Source organism: Mobula hypostoma, chromosome 8, assembly GCF_963921235.1.
Source record: "Mobula hypostoma chromosome 8, sMobHyp1.1, whole genome shotgun sequence".
Taxonomy (NCBI): Eukaryota; Metazoa; Chordata; class Chondrichthyes; order Myliobatiformes; family Myliobatidae; genus Mobula; species Mobula hypostoma.
This window is the reverse complement of record NC_086104.1, coordinates 6,267,492-6,285,949: the sequence shown is the minus strand read 5'-3', so window position 1 is coordinate 6,285,949 and position 18,458 is coordinate 6,267,492. Positions and strand designations below refer to the sequence as shown.

Below are 18,458 nucleotides of genomic sequence, written 5' to 3'. Positions count from 1 at the left end.
TTTGGTGACATACCAAATCTCCTCAAACTCCTAATGAAATATAGCCACTGTCGTGCCTTCTTTGTAGCTGCATCGATATTTTGGGTCCAGGCTAGATTGTCAGAGACACTTACAACCAGGAACTTGGTCCCTCGACGAGAACTGGTGTGTGTTTCCTTGTCTTACCCTTTCTGAAGTCCACAATCAGTTGTTTACTCGAACTGACGTTGAGTGCCAGGTTGTTGCTGAGGCATCACTCAACTAGCTGGTATATCTCACTCTTGTCACCCTCTCACCTCCATCTGAGATTCTGCCACCAATGGTTGTATCGTCAGTAAACTTACAGGTGGCATTTGAGTTGTGCCTAACCACACAGTCATGGGTGGCCAAGCACAACTCAAACGCCATCTATAAATTTGCTTACAGCACGGAATTTAAAACTGTAAAGCAAATTGACCATTGTAATAATGTGACGCTGTGGTAGAAGGTAGTTTGATCACCTGAGTTGAGTCGAGTATGATGTTGCCTTCAGGGGTTGTCTGTTATTCCCTTCATGGAGAATGCCTGTGTGTGACTTGGCTTAACGTGGGGAGGCTGATGTACGGGCAGTCACTGCATGGTCCTTGACAGATTGGGGTCAGGGTCCAGTGACGTGGAATGCAAGATGGCTCAGGACCCTCCACTGCTGTAGCCTCCCTCCAGCTGCACTGCCATTGTGACGTGTCATCATCTTTCGCCAGCCCCACCGTTGGATCTCCCTTCGTCCGAAACCTCCCCCCTTGACATGCCCACCTACATGACCCTACCAGGAGCCAAGCCCCAGAAGGCATCGCTCTCGGGATCTCAGGACCACACAAGCCTCTCCACCATGAGGAGATGACGATCCTCAGAGATGGTGTCATCACTGAATAAGCCTCACTTGGAAAGGGAGAAAAGTCCGAGTGTTCTTGGCACGTACAGTGTTTACTGCCTGTACCCAAGCTAACCCCGAGTCGAGTGGTTTCCTGGGTTACTAAGAGCCCCTCACATCACTGGCGATCTACCACCCTATTTAGCGAGGCATGGGGAATTCTTTCCTCAATGCTCCAGTCCCTTTCTTGGAGTTCCACAGCACAGAAACAGGCTCTTCGGCCCATCGTGTTTATCCTGGCCAAGTTGCCAGTCTGAGCTGTCTGCTTTGCCCGTGTTTGTCTCCCAGTCAAGAGGGTATCATGGTAATGGAGCGGTTAGCGCAGCCCTTCACAACACCAGCGATCGGGGTTCAATTTCAGCCGCTGTCTATAAGGAGCTTGTACGTTCTCCCCGTGACTGCGTGGGTTTCCTCTGGTTCCTCTACTTTCCAAAGACGTGCAGGTTAGGGTCAGTAAGCTGTGGCCGCACTACGTTGGTGACACTTGCAGGCCGCCCCAGCACATCTTCGGACTGTGTGATTGTTGATTTTATCAGTGCATTCCACTATGTGTGTGTGACAAATCGAGAATCTTTAATCCTTTCCATCTCCCTTCCCCTCTCCTCGAATACCTTCCCCCTGTTTAACCCACTTTCCACTTCTGATTGCAATGTTATTCACCCAGCCTGGGGGTTACACCAGCACTCTGCTCTTCACCTGACGTTGCTTCGCTCTCTTCGGGAACAGTGCTACCACTCTGCCATCAGGTTTCAGATTAGTTCACTTACCACACGTACGTTGTGAAGTGAAGTGAAGTGAAGTTCGTCGTTTTGCATTAACAATCAACACAACCCGAAATTATACCGGGCAGCCCTCTAGTGCTGCCACACGTTCTGGCGCCAACAGAGCGTGTCCCCAGTGCTCAGATCAACACAAGCAGCAACATCAACAACATCAAAACATAATACCACCAAATCAGGCCCCTTTCCTCCCTCCCCACCCACCCACACACACAGGTAGGCCTCCAAAACCAGGACAGGCTGCCTCTAGCCCTCTGGCCCTCCAGTCTCTCAGAACAGAGAGATTTGATTAATCTGGAAAGGGTGCAGAGACAATCACGCAGACCATAAGATATAGGAGCAGAATTAGGCCATTTGGCCCGTCGAGTCTGCTCCATCATTTCATCATGGCTGATCCAATTTTCCTCTCAGCCCCAATCTACTGCCGTCTCCCCATAACCCTTCATGCCCTGACCAATCAAAAGTCTAACAATCTCTGCCTTAAATATACATAAAGACTGGTTCACAAGGACGTTGCCAGAACTGGAGGCGGCCTGAGTTATAGGGAGAGATTGGGCAGGTTGGGTCTTCATTCACTGGGAGGTAGGAGACTGTGGAGTGAACTTATTAAGGTGTGTAAAATCCAGAACAACACACACAGAATGCTGGAGGAACTCAGCAGGTCAGGCAGCATCCACGAGGAGGAAATAAACAGCTGATGGGTCGGGCCGAGACCTTCATCAGGACTGGATGTAGGTAAGTTTTTTTTAAACTCAGGACTGGTGAATAAAGAACTAGTGGGCAGAGGTTTGAGGGGAGGGGGCAGAATTTGATGGGAATTTGACACACACACACAAACAAACAGAAACATACAGACACACATGCAGATGCACACACACACACACCGACACACGCAGACTGACACACATACAGACATGCAGACAGATACAAACACATACACACATGGAGAGAGACATACGCAGTCACACACACAGGCACACGCACACAGAGACACATGCAGACATGTACACAGACATGTAGACACACATGCATGTACGTACACACACACACACACACACACAATGGGTCTTCCATATGTAGAACAAGATGACAGTCAGACAGATTCTGTACTTGTGTAGGGAAGATTTAGACCAGGGGTTTCCAATCTGGGTCTACGGACCCTTGGCTTAATGGTATTGGTCCTTGGCCTAAAAAAGGTTGGGAATCCCTGAGGGAGGGGGATAGGATTCAAGTACAGGCAACTGAAATTAAAGAGATTAGCGTTGTTTGTCACATCAAAACGCACAGTGAAATGCATAGTCTGCGTCAACGACCAACACAGCCTGAGGTTGTGCTGGGGGCAGCCGGCAAGTGTCAGCACGCTTCCACACCAGCACAGCATGCTGACACTAACCTGCGTGTCTTTGGAACGTGGGAGGAAACCGGAGCACTCGGAGGAAACCCACGTGGGAATGGGGGGGGGGGGGCGGGGAACATACAAAGTCCTGACAGACAGCAGCAGGAACTGATCCCCGGTCCTGTATCTGGCGCTGTGAACCATAAGGCCACTGTGCCACCCCAATGGATGGGGCCTGCTCTGATGGTTACATTGGCCAGCAGAGACTAGATGAGCCGAAGGGCCTGTGCTGGTACCACATGGCTCTGAATTTCATTGGTGTAGGGGGCGGGTCCTGCTAAATGGTGCCCAGGCTCTAAACCTTTCCTACACTCACTGACTGGGCTGGCACTGTGGAGAACCAGCAGGTGGGCTGGGGGGGGGGGGTCAGGGGAAGAGGGGGGTGGAAGGGGGCTGGGGGGGCGGTGGGGAGAGGGGGGTGGGGGTGGGCTAGGGGGCGGGGGAGGATGGAATGGCCACGAGGTGGTGGGTGGCAGCCTCTTGCTGGTCCTCGGGTGAGGATGGAGGGGCTGAGACTCCCATCGCCCCTCAGAGGCAGCGAGGCGGAGATCCAGAGAGGGAGGGGGACGGGGGACGGGGGAAAGGCAGGTAGGTGACTTACACGCAGAGGTCTCCTGGAACTTCGGGCTGGTCCTCTTCCTGCGCCATTTCCACGGTTTGAATAAGTTGCTGATGGACGCCAGCTTGCTCTTCCGCCTCAGTGGGGGTGTCACTGGCACGGTAGGAGGAGAGTCCGGGCACACAGTGGGAGGGGCGTCACCTGTGTTGGGGGGGAAAACAGAGGGAGTGAGCGAGATCTGCAGTGTGGGGGTTGGTGCAGGAAGAGTGGGGAAGGGGTTTAGAGAGACGCAAGGATGAGTTGGCTAATTAGTCAACACACACAAAATGCTGGAGGCTCTCAGAAGGACAGGCAGCACCTGTGGAGAGGAATAAATGGTCGATGTTTTGTGCCGAGTCCCTTCAGAACTGGCATCTTCTCTCTTTCTTTCCAGTCCTGATGAAGGGTCTTATACTTTATTGTCGCCAAACAATTGATACTAGAGCGTACAATCATCACAGTGATATTTGATTCTGCGCTTCGCGCTCCCTGGAGTATAAATCGATAGTAAATATTAAAAATTTAAATTATAAATCATAAATAGAAAATAGAAAAAGGGAAAGTAAGGTAGTGCAAACAAATAACCGAGAGGCAGGTCCGGATATTTGGAGGGTACGGCCCAGATCCAGGTCAGGATCCATTCAGCAGTCTTATCACAGTTGGAAAGAAGCTGTTCCCAAATCTGGCTGTACAAGTCTTCAGGCTCCTGAGCCTTCTCCTGGAGGGAAGAGGGATGAAACGTGTGTTGGCTGGGTGGGTCGTGTCCTTGATTATCCTGGCAGCACTGCTCCGACAGCGCGGTCTTAGCCAGAAACATCAACAGTTTATTCCTCTCCATCGATGCTGCCCGACCTGCTGAGTTCCTCCAGCATTTTGTGGGCGTTGCTCTGGATTTCCAGCATCTTGTGCTTGAGGTTGATTGGTCACATGGGTGTAATTGGGTGGTGTGGGCCCATTGCTATGGAAGGGCCTGTTACCATGCCGTAAAATGACAGCCATATTGGTATAGAAAGATTATACTTTAATTTTTTCATTTGTACAGCATTAGCGCACTATTAAAGATGTATGATCTTATTTACAATTAATTTGGTTTGGTTACATAACTAATAAAATAAGCTCTGAAATGTTTTCATAAAAAAATAAATAAAATGACCATTAGCTTCAATGGAAAGTGCACCTTGAACTTGGCAGGCAAAAGAAAAACCGTGAGAACACATCAGGAAGCATCAGTGGAGGGAAATGGACAGTTGATGTTTTGAGCTGTGATCTTCATCTGGACTGAGAGATCTGAGATCTTTCCCATCTTTGACGGTAAGACCCCAGTCAGTCAGAGTTGGCGCCTCGAGCTCCATCATCCCGCCTCCCCCGGGCTGTGTGCTCAGCCCTCTGCCGACTCACAACCGCACTGCCAGATTCAGCTCAAACTGCACCATCACGTCCGCTGATGACACGACAGAGATTGTTCTCACCAGCAACAACGACGAGTCAGCGCACACAGAGGAGTCAGAGAGGGTTGTCAAATGGAGCAAGACCAGCAGCCCGAGTCTCAACGTGGACAAGACAAATGATGATGATTGTGGAGTTCAGAGAGGCACTGTCCATTGCACATCAATATCAATGGTATGCCGTGGAGAGAGTGTCAGCACAAAGTTCCCTGGTGTGCACATAAGGCAGCGTCCATTATTAAGGACCTGAAGCACCCAGGACATGCCCTTTTCTCACTGTTACCATCAGGTAGGAGATACAGAAGCCTGAAGGCACACACTCAGTGATTCAGGAACAGCTTCTTCCCCTCTACCATCCGATTCCTAACTGGACATTGAACCCTTGAACACTACCTCACTTTAATATATATTAACTCTGTTTTTTGCACAATTTTTAATCGATTCAATATATGTATACCATTATTTATTTTTAATTATTATTTTATTTTGTTTTTTTTCTTCTATATTATGTATTGCATTGAACTGCTGCTGCTAAGTTAACAAATTTCATGACACATGCCGGTGATAATAAACCAGATTCTGATATAATGGACAATCTAACAACACCCACTAGTCTAGAATGCAAAGCAGCGTCTACACTTTCTGAGGAGATTGAGGTATGCCCCCATTCAGTAGGCAACTTGCATCGACTCCAATTTGTCTACCGAAGCAACAAGTCTACAGCAAATGCCATCTCCTTGGCTCTTCACACAACCTTGGAACAACTGGACAGGAAAGATGCATAATCAAGATGCTCTTTATCAATTACAGCTCAGCATTTAACACCATCATCCCCTCAGAACTAATTGGTAAACTCCAAGACCTGGGCCTCACCCCCTTGTGCAATTGGATCCAGGATTTCCTCTACTTGTAGACCACAGTCAGTTCAGATTGGCAAACACATCTCCTCCACGATTCCCATCAGAACAGGAGCACCGTAGGGATGTTTGCTTAGCCCTCTGTTCTACTCACTTTACACTGATGACTGTGTGGCTAAGTACAGCTCCAACACCATACAAGTTTGCTGATGACATCATTGTTGTGGGCTGTATCAGAGGGGTGATGAATCAGTACACAGGAAGGAGATTGAAAACTTGGCTGAGTGGGGTAATAACAACAACCTCTCACTCAATGTCAGAAAGACTAAAGAACTGATTGTGTAGACTTCAGGAGAGGGAAACCAGAGGTCCATGAGCCAGTAATCATCAGACGGTCAAAGGTGGAGAGGGTCAGAAGCTTTAAATTCCTGGGTGTCATTAATCGCAGAGGGCCTGGCCCGGATCCATCATAGAAATCTAACTGTGAAAAAAGCACGACAGCACTTCTACTTCCTCAGGAGGCTGCAGAGATTCGAGATGCCATCAAAAACCTTGGCAAACTTCTGCAGACGTGTGGTGGAAAGTGTGTTGACTGGCTGCATTACGGGCTGGTATGGGATACTGACGCCTTTGGGTGGAAAACCCTACAAAAGGTAGTAGATTTGGCCCAGTACCTGACGGGGTAAACCCTCACAACCATTGAGCACATCTACATGCATGTACTCTGATAATAAATTTTACTTTGAGTAACTTTCTAGAGGAGCACCATCGAGAGTGTCCTTTCCGTTTGTACCATTGTGTGGTTCAAAAGCTGCAAGACATCAAACCACAAGACCCTACAGAGGACAGTAAAAACCCCAGAATCTCCCTCTCCTCTTTCTGTCACATTTACTGGGAGTATTGCATTTAGTTTCTTCCTGTATCTTGCCATGTTGAGAATATTTTCCAGCAATCTCTAATGGGAAGGAATCGAGAGGTACTTGGGGAAGTGGAGGTGAGGGGGATGAAGCATTGAGTTCAGAAAGGCCTGTCGGTGAATGGCTATTTCAATGCTGTGTGCCTCAAAGCATTTCCATCCCATTAACACCTTAACACTAAGACACAAGAGCTGAATTAGGCCATTCGGCCCATCGAGTCTGCTCCACCATGCCATTATGGGTGTGTTATTATCTCTCTGAACCCCATTCTCCTGATTTCTCTCCATAACTTCTGACACCCTGACTAATCAAGAACCTCTGCTTTAAATATACCCAATAACCTGGCCTCCACAGCCGTCTGTGGCAATGAATTCCACAGATTCACCACTCTCTGGCCAGAGAAATTCCTCATCTCCATTCCAAATGGACGTCCCTCTATTCTGAGGCTGTGCCCTCTGGTCCTAGACTCCCCACCTGTCGGAAACATCCTCTCCACATCCATTCTATCAAGGCCTTTCAATATTTGATGGGTTTTAATGAGATCCCTCCTCATTCTTCTAACCTCCAGTGAGTACAAGCCCAGAGCCAAACATATGTTAACCCTTTCATACATGTGAACCTCCTCTGAACCCTCCCCAATACCAGCACACAGCTTCTTAGATAAGGGGCCCAAACCTGCTCACAATACTCCAAGTGCGGTCTGACCAATGCCTTATAAACCATTATATCCTTGCTCTTATATCCTAGTCCTCTCAAAATGATTGCTAACATCGCATTTGCCTTGCTTAGCATTCGTCAGTCGGGGATGGAGTCATCAGAAGTGACACCCTGTGACTCACCCGTACAGCAGCTGTGGTGGGAAGTCCCAGCTGGCCTCTCAGAAACAGGAAAGGTGTGATTCAGGTGGCTCCAGTTCCTGGAGAGAGGGGAAGCATGGAAGAGAGGGGTTCTGGAGCGAGTTCCGCGTTCAAAGTGATTTTATTATCAATGCAAATATCACCACATAGTACCCCGAGATTCATTTTCTTGTAGGCATTCACAATAGAACAAAGAAATCCAACAGGATCAATGAAAAACTGCTGACAAAGTCTGACAAACAACCAACGTGCAAAAGACAAACCCTGCAATTAAATCAATAAATTATATTAAGGACACGAGTAGTAAAGTTCTTGGAGGCGAGACCATGGCTGAGGAATCAGTTTCTATTTCTGAGCAGCCCGCAGCCACTACCCCTCTATTCCATATGTGCATTATTTATTCTTTGTAATGTTCACGTCTTCCCCTGTACTGCTCTCACAAAACAACATTGGTCAGTGATTAAAAACCCGATTCTGATTCTGAACTACCACTCTACAATGTTTCATACCAAAGCAATGTTACTTCCCGACCATCTACTCGATTCCCCAGCCAGTAAGGACAAGTACGACACTGGCCTTCGTTGCCTCGCGGGTCAAACCCTGGCAGCTGGGACTGGCTCAGATGGGAAGCTCATTCAGCATGGACCAGATGGGCTGAAGGGCTTTTTTCCATGTGGTGTAACTCCGTGACTCACACCGCACAGAAACATGGCCTTCTGCCCTCATCATTAACACTAATCCCATCCCATCCACCTCCCTCACCCCCAGGATTCAACTCCCCCTCACCCCCAGATTCTATCCCCCACACCACCACCCGGATTCTAAACCCCCTCACCATCCACATTCCCCCCTCACTCTCTGGATTATACCCCCACCCCCACCCTCAGGAATTCTACCCCTCCCCCCACCCCCCAATTCTAAATATATTCCAGATATATTTAGATAGCTAGAAATTTAAATACAGAACACAACAGTACTGTACAGGCCCTTTGGCTCACGATGTGATGACCTTTTAACCTACTCCCAAAATCAATCTAAACCTTCCCTCCCACACAGCCCTGTGTGTGTATTTCTAAGAATTTATTAAATTCCCCCAATGCACCTGCCTTTACCTCCACCCCTGGTAGGGCCTCCCACACACCCACCCCTCTAAAAAAAACAACAATCTCTGACATCTCCTCTACTTTCCTCCAAGCACCTTAAAATTATGCCCGCTTGTATTAGTTGTTTCTGCTCTGGGGGGAAAAAGCCTCTTGCTGTCCACAAGATTTTGTGCCTTATCATCTGAGAGACGTGCGGTGGAAAGTGTGCTGACTGGCTGCATTGTGGGCTGGTATGGGAACACCAACATCTTTGACTGGAAAGTCCTACGAAAGGATTCAGCCCAGTACATCACGGGTAAAGCCCTCCCAAACACCGAGCACATCTACATGAAACACTGTTGTAGGAAAGCGATATCCAGAGATCGTCACCACCCAGGCAGCAGCAGATCCAAGAGCCTCACGACTTGGTACACCACCAGGTTCAAGAACAGTCACTGCCCCTCAGCTATCAGGCTCTTGAACAAAAGGTGATACCTCCATTCATTAAGGACTGTGTTATACTGTTATTTCATTTGTTATTTATTGCTATTTATTTATATCTGCATTTGCATAGTTTGTTGTTCATTGATCTTGTTTACAGTTATTGTTCTATAGGTTTGCTGAGTTTGCCCACAGGAAAAAGAATCTCAGGGTTGTATGTGGTGACATGTATGTACTCTGATAAGAAGTTTCATTTTAACTTTGATCTTGTACATCTGTCAAGTTACCCCTCATCCTCCTTCTCTGCAAAGAGAAAAAACCCCACTCACTCAACCGATCCTCATCAAATATGCTGTCTAATGCACGCAGCACCCTGGCAAATCTCCTCTGCACCCTCTCTAAAGGTTCTCTATCCTTCTTTTAATGAGGCAACCAGAACTGAACACAATATTCCAAGCAATGCACACAAAATGCTGGAGGAACTCAGCAGGCCAGGCAGCATCTATGGAAAAGAGTACAGTTGACATTTTGGGCCAAAACCCTTCCGCAGGAACTGTTTACTCTTTTCCATAGATGTGAAATGGAGACGTCTCTATCTCCCATAATAGGAGACCAGCTGTACGGGGAACTGGCTTCCGGCAGGAGAGCACAAGGGCGGCCCCATCTTCGTTTCAAAGACGTTTGCAAGAGAGACATGAAGTCACTGAAAATGAACATCGAGAGGTGGGAGGACATCGCAAGCGATCGCTCTCATTGGAGGCTGGAACTACGCAGAGGTCTAAAAAGAGGAGAGGAGAAGCTGAGGCTTGCTGCTGAAGAAGACGCACTCGTCGGGAAAACGGCACCAAGACAACACTGGAGGACAGCGCCTTCAAGTGCAGTCGCTGTAGTCGAGACTGTCACTCCCGTGTGGGCCTCTACAGCCACAACAGACGCTGCTCTAACGCAGACTGAAGCAAGACTTTCCAGGCGCAGATCCATGGCCTCGCGAGACTAACAGATGCCACCACCCCACCAGGGAGAGAGAGAACGTGTGGTATGTCGAATACTGGGTGAACGCGTAGTCTTTGGGAGTACTGTAAGTCTGTGTCTTCGCTGTGGCTTTTGATTCACGCTTGAGTGCTCGATGGCGGGTGCTGATGTTTTTTTTGCCGGTGGGGAAGGGGGGGATCATTGCTTGCTGCCGCTTACATGCGGGAGGGAGTAGGGAGCTGGGGGTGGGGACTTTGGGGTTCTAACATTTAACCGTCATTCATCCTTTGGGGGTACTCCTCTGTTTCTGTGGATGGTTGCGAAGAAAAGTATTTCCGGATGTATATTGTATACATTTCTCTGACATTAAATGTACCTTTGAAACCTTTGAGATGCTGCCTGGCCTGCCGAATTCCTCCAGCAATTTGTGTGTGTTGCCTGGATTTCCAGCAACTGCAGATTCCCTCTTGTTTGTGACAATATTCCAAGTGTGGTCTAAGCAGAGTTTTATAGAGCTGCAACATAACCTCAGGGTACATTTATTATCCAAGTGTGTGTAAATTAAACAGCCTTGAGATTCGTCTGCTTACAGGCAGCCACAAAGCAAGAAACCTGAAATAACCAAATTTTAAAAAAAGACCAACACCCAACGCGCAGAGAAAGAAAGAAAAACACAATCCTGCAAACAACAAAAGCAAGCAACAGCATTCAGAACGAAAGTGAATCCGTAGACACGAGGCCCAGAGCAGGCCAACGGCCTCGGCCTCTTGAAGTCAATCCCAGGACTAATGAAGGCCAACACGACATACACCTTCTTAACAACTTGCGCGGCAAACTCCACACAGACGGCGACAGAAGTCAGTACCGAGCTCGGGTCACTGACGCGGTGAGGCCGTGGCACAAATCGCTGCCCCAGGAATTGCAAACTTAAGTTACGTGCAGCGTTCCCTGTCTCCAAGGCCTCTGGTAAAATTCATTGAGACAGCGAAGCATTGGAGCACTCACTGTGTTTGCTGGGAGGGTGCAGAGTCAGTGAATGAAACGTGATAGACATTTAACTCGCTGTCATTATTTAAATATCTACGGTGACCAACATGTTCTTCTGGTAAAGCAAATTCAAGTGAGGAAACATTAGCAAATCGAGCGAGGCCAACAGATGCTTGGAATAAACTCACCAGTGAATTAGAACACCGTAAACAAAGCTGAGTCACAGAACACTGCAGCACAAAACCAGGCCCTTCAGCCCATCTAGTCCATGTTATTCTGCCTAGTCTAACCCATCTGCACCCGGACCACAGCCCTCCACACCCCTCCCATCCACACATTTACTCAAACTGCTCTTAAACTTGCAGCTGACCCTGCATCCACCATATTGTCACTCTCTGAGTGACCTGGGTCCAACCCTGACCTCTGGTGCTTTCTGTGAGGAGTTTGCAGTACAAATTGATAGTCTTTGACACCTGTGCCATCCTCTGAGTGAAGAAACTCCCCCCCTCCATGTTCCCCTTAAATATTTCACCTTTCACCCTCAACCCATGACCTCTATTTGTAGTCTCACCCAACCTCAGTGGAAAAACCTTGCTTGCAGTAACCCTATCTGTACCCCCTCATAATTTTGTGTACCTCTTGAATCTCCCCTCACGCTCCTATGCTCCAGGGAATAAAGTCTTAATCTATTCAAACTTTCCGTATAACTCAGGTTCTCAAGTCCCAGCAACATCCTTGTAAATTTTCTCTGAACTCTTTCAATTTTATTGATATCTTTCCTGTAAGCAAGTGACCAGAACTGCACACAATATTCCAAATTTGGCCTCAGTGAAGCCTTATACAACTTCAATATAACATCCCATCTCCTGTACTCAGTACTTTGATTTATGAAGGCCAATGTGCCAAAAGCTTTCTTTACGACCCTATCTACCAGTGGCGCCACTTTCAAGGAATTATGGATCTGTATTCTGACGTGGTTAAACTGGGAAGAGTGTGGGGAAAATTTACGAAGTTGTTGCCCACAGCAGGTTGGCCAGGCTAGGTCCATGTATAAAAGATTCAAAGAACATTTATTATGAATGTATGTATCCAGAATACATCTGAGATTCACCCTCCCGCAGAGAGCCACGAAACAAAGAAGCACCATATGTGCGAAAATAGAGCAAATTGAGTAAACGGCCAAAAGTGAGCCAACAACATATAGAATATCAAACATCAACCTAGGACCCAATGGAATTCAGTTTAGTTCAGTTCAACACCGTGCTGCTAGCCCACTGGCCTACCGCAGGCAACAGGGCCATTCTTCACCAAAGTGCCCCCGGTCCACTCAGAAACGGCAGAAACAGAGTAACCAGAATCCAGGAACTCGGGCAACAAGAGCCTCAAAGTGCCCCAAAATGAGCCCACAGCCTTGCCGATCAATCCTGGCAACATGGATCCCAAGACTCTGTGCCTTCCTCCTACAGCAGCAGCAACTAGCGCGAGGAGGACCAGCCAGATGCAGGCAGACGGCACCGAACATCCGACCGCCCTCCACCCTCGCCCTCATCGCCCTCAGCCCGGCTCGGTGCCTCATTCGGAGAGGAGCAATGCAGTCAATCTTGGGCTCGCTTCCAGGAACGTTGGAGATTAAGGGGCAACTTTACAAATGTGCTTAAAGTTATGAGACACGTAGATACGGTGGACAGTCACAGTCTACCTTCTCCACCAGATTTCCCCCGGGGCGGGAGAGTCCAAAACAATGGAGAATAGGTTTAGAGTGAACCGGGGGAAGCTTGAGAAGGGATCTGAGGGACAACTTTTCCAGAGGGTGGTGAGTACACAAAACGAGCTGCCAGAGACAGTGGTTAAGGCAGGTAGAGTAGCATCATTTCGGAAGCACTCGGATGGGTACATGGAGGGGTGGGGATTGGGGGAGGGGAAATATGGTTCAAACACAGGAAACTGGGGCTAGCTGGGTCGGAACTGCGGTCGACAGGAACTGGCTGGGTCAAAGGGCCTGAAAACAGGTTGAGTGAACTCGGCCTTTTCTCCTTGGAGCGGTGGAGGATGAGGGGTGACCTGATCGAGGTGTACAAGATAATGAGAGGCTTTGATCATGTGGATAGTCAGAGGCCTTTTCTCAGGGTTGAAATGGCTGCCACAAGAGGACACAGGTTTAAGGTCCTGGAGAGTCGGTACAGAGGAGATGTCAGGGGTAAGTTTTTTCTACTCAGAGAGTGGTGAGTGCGTGGAATGGGCTGCCGGCAACGGTGGTGGAGGCGGATACGATAGGGTCTTTTAAGAGACCTTTGGATAGGTACATGGAGCTTAGAAAAATAGAGGCCTATGGGTAAGCCTAGTAATTTCTAAGGTAGGGACATGTTCGGCACAGCTTTGTGGGCCGAAGGGCCTGTATTGTGCTGTAGGTTTTCTATGTATCTATTTGTGCAGTATTGCTCTGTAAATCTATGACAGGCACAGCAGTGCCTCTTTCATCTCAGACAGTTGAAGAAGTTTGATATGGGTCACTAAATCCTAAGAACTTTCTACAGGAGCACAATTGAGGGCATCCTGACTGGCTGCATCACTACCTGGTATGGGAATTGTACTCCCCTCAATCGCAGGACTCTGCAGAGAGTGGTGCGGACAGCCCAGCGCATCTGTAGTTGTGAACTTTCCAAGATTCAGAACATTTACAAAGACAGGTGTGTAAAAGGGGCCTGAAGGATCATTGGGGACCAGAGTCACCCCAACCACAAACTGTTCCAGCTGCTACCATCCAGGAAACGGTACCGCAGCATAAAAGCCAGGACCAACAGGCTCCGGGACAGCTTCTTCCACCAGGCCATTAGACTGATGAACTCACGCTGATACAATTGTATTTCTATGTTATATTGACTGTCCTGTTGTACATACTATTTATTATAACTTACTATAAATTGCACATTTAGCTGGAGACGTAATGTAAAGATGTTTACTCCTCGTGTATATGAAAGATGGAAGCAATAAAGTCAGTTCAATTCACACACAGTGCTGGATGAACTCAGCAGGTCGGGGAACACCTCTGGTCTTTCAGTGATTCTATTGTAGTTACTGATTTATTAAGTAGGACCACAAGGAAATTAATCTCAGGGTTGTATATGGTGACATACATGTACTTTGATAATAAATTTACTTTGAACTTTGAAAGGAATAAACAGTTGACATTTTGGGCCGATGTTCTGGTGACTGAAGGGTAATAATTGGTGGAGTGGGACCCAAGGCCACACCCTGTGTACACCCTGCCTGATGGTAGCACTGAGAAGTGATTACCAGACAAGGTAGCCTTTTCCTCTCTCTGTGAAGGGACTTGGGGAGCTGGGGTTGTTTGGCCTGGGTTATCTAACAACTGGAGAGACTACGAGGGTCACGGTTGATTGTCGCTGAGAAAACCCATCAGTCTGTCACATTGATATGGTGATTAGCAGACCAAATATTCCAGGCAGCCGATCTGCAAACAAACCTGACTGTAGTAAATGATTAAAGATACAGTCTCGCTTGGCGGAGTTGCTGCTGTAGTCTCCACTAGGGAATAATCTCGGTAGTCCGCTGGATTTTTAACATTACTGCCCTCTCTAATTTCAAACTACACACATTGGCTCTGTTTATCTTTCAAGACCGGCTTGTCTGCCTTGCCCCATCGTAACCATAAGAGATGTTGCACAGCATAAGATGTAGGAGCAGAATTAGGCCATTCAGCCCATTGAATCTGTTCTGTCATTCCATAGGGTGGACTTATTATCCCTCCCAACCCCATGCTCCAGGCCTCTCCCCCAGAGCCTTTGATGCCCTAAGAACCCAATGACTTGACCTCCACAGCAGTCTACGGCAATGAATTCCACAGACTCACCACTCTTGAGATAAAGGAATTCCTCTTCATCTCTGTTCTAAAGGGACTGAGGCCGTGTCCTCTGGTCTTAGACGCTCCCTCAACAGGAAGCATCCTCTCCATGACCATTCTATCTAGGCCTTTCAATATACTGCAGGATCTCAGCAGGTCAGGCAGCATCTATAGAACTGGATAAAGAGTTGATGTTGTAGGCTGAGACCCTTCACTGGGACAAGAAAGGAAGGGGGAAGAAGCCAGAGTAAGGTGGTGAGGGGAAGGAGTACAAGCTGGCAGGTGATAGGTGAGACCAGGTGAGGGAGAAGGTTAGTGGCTTGGGGCGGAGGGGGAAGAGGTGAGAAGCTGGAAGGTGATAGGTGGGAAAGGTAAGGAGCTGAAGGAGGAATCAGAGAGGAGAGTGGACCATGGAAGAAAGGGAGAAGGGCCACCAGAGGAAGGAAATGGGCAGGTGAGGAGAAGAGAAGGGGTGAGAGGGGAGAGAAGCTGGAAATGTTCCTGCCATCAGGTTGAAGGCTACCCAGATGGAATCGGAGGTGTTGCTCCTCCACCAGATAGTGGTCATGGACCTGGAAGTTGGATTAAAATAGGTGGCCACCGGGAAATCCCACCTGTTATGGTGGATAGAACAAAGGTGTTTGACAAATCTACGTCAGGTCTCACCAGTGCAGAGGGAGGCCACACTATGAGCAGCAGGCAACCCCAACAGACCTGCATCTCACCAGGAAGGAGTGTTTGGGGTCCCAAACAGTGGTGAGGTTGGTGGTGTCGGGACAGGTGTAGCAGGGATTAGTGCAAGGAAGGTCAGTGGGGAAGGACGAGTGGACAAGGGGAGTCACAAGAAGGAAGGGAGGAAAAGATGTATTTGGAGGTGGGATCTCGCTGAAAACGGCCGAAGTTATGGAGAATGATGTGTTGGATACAGAGGCTCATGGGGCGATAGGTGAGGACAAGAGGAACTATATCACTGTTAAGGTGGCGGGAAGATGGGATGAGAGCGGATGTCCAGATAATGGAGGAGATGTGGGTGAGTGCAACGTTCCCTCTAATTTGGAATGACCAGTGTGCACAAAAATCTTGTGCTGTGCAATTTTTTTGCCCAGTGACAACAACATATGCTCACTGAATTTTTAAGTGGAAGTAAACCTGAAGTGATTCTAAAGACAATAAACTATTAAGTCCAGTTTGTTGTTCACAGTTTAAAAGAAATAAAGTAGCTGTCAATAAGAACTTTGATCTCCTCTGGGTTTGATCGTTTTCACTGCCGTTCACCCTCACAAAACATATGTAGCAGGCCTATAAAGGACAATGAAGGGTTTCCTCGCCAGAGCTTTTGCACACCATCTCAATGTGATTTGGTTGCTAAATGATGCTTTAACAAGGCAAGTTTTCAAATATCTCTCCACTTCTTCCCACTTGCAAATTCTCCAGCAACTTTTGCATTGTGACTATACACACAAGTAATACCAGTTTCTATAATGTTACAAAAATATTTATCACAGCTGCACGTTTCTGACCTCAAGAGATTTTGGTGTAGCAGTTTCTACTGTTTCATTAGGCCATTCCACTTTAAATGAGCCAGCAGATCTTTTGCACTTCACGCCCTTTGCTTCTTTGGAATTTGACACAGAGGAACAATCATTTCAATAAAAACTGTATAAATAAGCCAGTTCTAAAATCTGCAGACAAATCTTCACAAACTCCATGCTGGATGCTGCATGCTGGAAACTCCACACCACCCGGATCAGAAACCGGAAAAGGAAATGAGATTGTGTACGATCGTAAAATGTACTTAACATGCCAATGAGGTAGCGGGTGACTATCTTCTGTGCACAGTTTAAATTCCCTTGTGCACTAGTAGCAAAAGCTTTATGCATGCACAGATGTGGCAGACATGGAGGAACTGTGAAAAGGGAGTAGCATTTTTACAAGAGAAAGGGTGGGAAGAGGTATAGTCAAGATTGCTGAAAGAGTCGGTCAGCTTATAATAGATTATCAGTAGACAGTCTGTCTCCAGAGATGGAGACAAGAGGTTGAGAAAGGGGTGAGGGGTGTCAGAAACAAATGATCAGACTAGTTTTATTTAATTACACCGTGGTTACTTCTCAGAATCAGGTTTATAATCACCGGCACGTGATGTGAAATTTGTTAACTTAGTAGCAGCAGTTCAGTGCAAATCACAATATATATAAAAAAATAAATGAAATAAAATAATAATGTAAATCAATTACAATGTATACTGAATAAATTTTAAAAATGTGCAAAAAACAGAAATGCTGTATATTAAAGTTGCCCTCTGTGCACGCCCCACCCCCCTCCCCATACCAGACAGTGATGCAGCCTATCAGAATGCTCTCCACAGTACATCTATAGAAGTTTTTGAGTGTATTTGTTGACATGACAAATCTCTTCAAACTCCTAATGAAGTATAGCCGCTGTCTTGTCTCCTTTATACGTAACTACATCGATATGTTGGGACCAGGTTAGATCCTCAGAGATCTTGACACCCAGGAGCTTGAAGCTGCTCACTCTCTCCACTTCTGATCCCACTATGAGGATTGGTATGTGTTCCTTTGTCTTATCCTTCCTGAAGACACAATCAGCTCTTTCGTCTTACTGACGTTGAATGCCAGGTTGTTGCTGTGGTACCATTCCACTAGTTGGCATATCTCACTCCTCTACGCCCTCTCATCACCATCTGAAATTCTGCCAACAATGGTTGTATCATCAGTCAATTTATAGATGGTATTTGAGCTATGCCTAGTCACACAGTCATGTGTATACAGAGAGTAGAGCAGTGGGCTAAGCACACACCCGAGGTGTGCCAGTGTTGATTATCAGCGAGAGAGATATGTTATCACCAATCTGCACAGATTGTGGTCTTCCGGTTTGGAAGTTGAGGATCCAATTGCAGGGGGACGTACAGAGGCCCAGGTTCTGCAACTTCTCAACCAGGATTGTGGGAATGTTAGTATTAAATGCTGAACTATAGTCGATGAACAGCATCCTGACATAGGTGTTCATGTTGACCAGCTGGTTTAAACCTGTGTGGAGAGTTATTGAGATTACATCTGCCGTTGACCTATTGTGGTGATAGGCAAATTGCAATGGGTCCAGGTCCTTGCTGAGGTGGGAGTTCAGTCTCGTCATAACCAACCTCTCAAAGCATTTCATCACTGTCGATGTGAGTGCTACCGGGTGATAGTCATTAAGGCAGCCCACATTATTCTTCTTGGGCACTCGTATAATTGTTGCCTTTTTGAAACAAGTGGGAACTTCTGCCCGTAGCAGTGAGAGGTTGTTATATAATGCCTTGATTTGTAAATTTTAATTTTATTTATTGACAAACAGGCCCGTCAAGCCATGCCGCCCA

General features: G+C 47.3%; 1 protein-coding gene across 4 annotated transcripts in view; it reads right to left on the bottom strand.

Moving 5' to 3' along the window:
* The window catches only part of phactr2 (phosphatase and actin regulator 2), a 143,240-nt gene that overhangs the window by 90,022 nt on the left and 34,760 nt on the right, over nucleotides 1–18,458 (bottom strand). For 3 of the 4 annotated variants that reach the window (XM_063055435.1, XM_063055433.1, XM_063055434.1), the window contains exon 2: nucleotides 3,666–3,824. In XM_063055435.1, the coding sequence (XP_062911505.1) occupies nucleotides 3,666–3,824 (159 nt within the window). Of the gene's footprint in view, nucleotides 1–3,665; nucleotides 3,825–16,602; nucleotides 16,740–18,458 lie in introns of those variants that run through there. The other variant, XM_063055436.1, reaches the window with a different exon arrangement.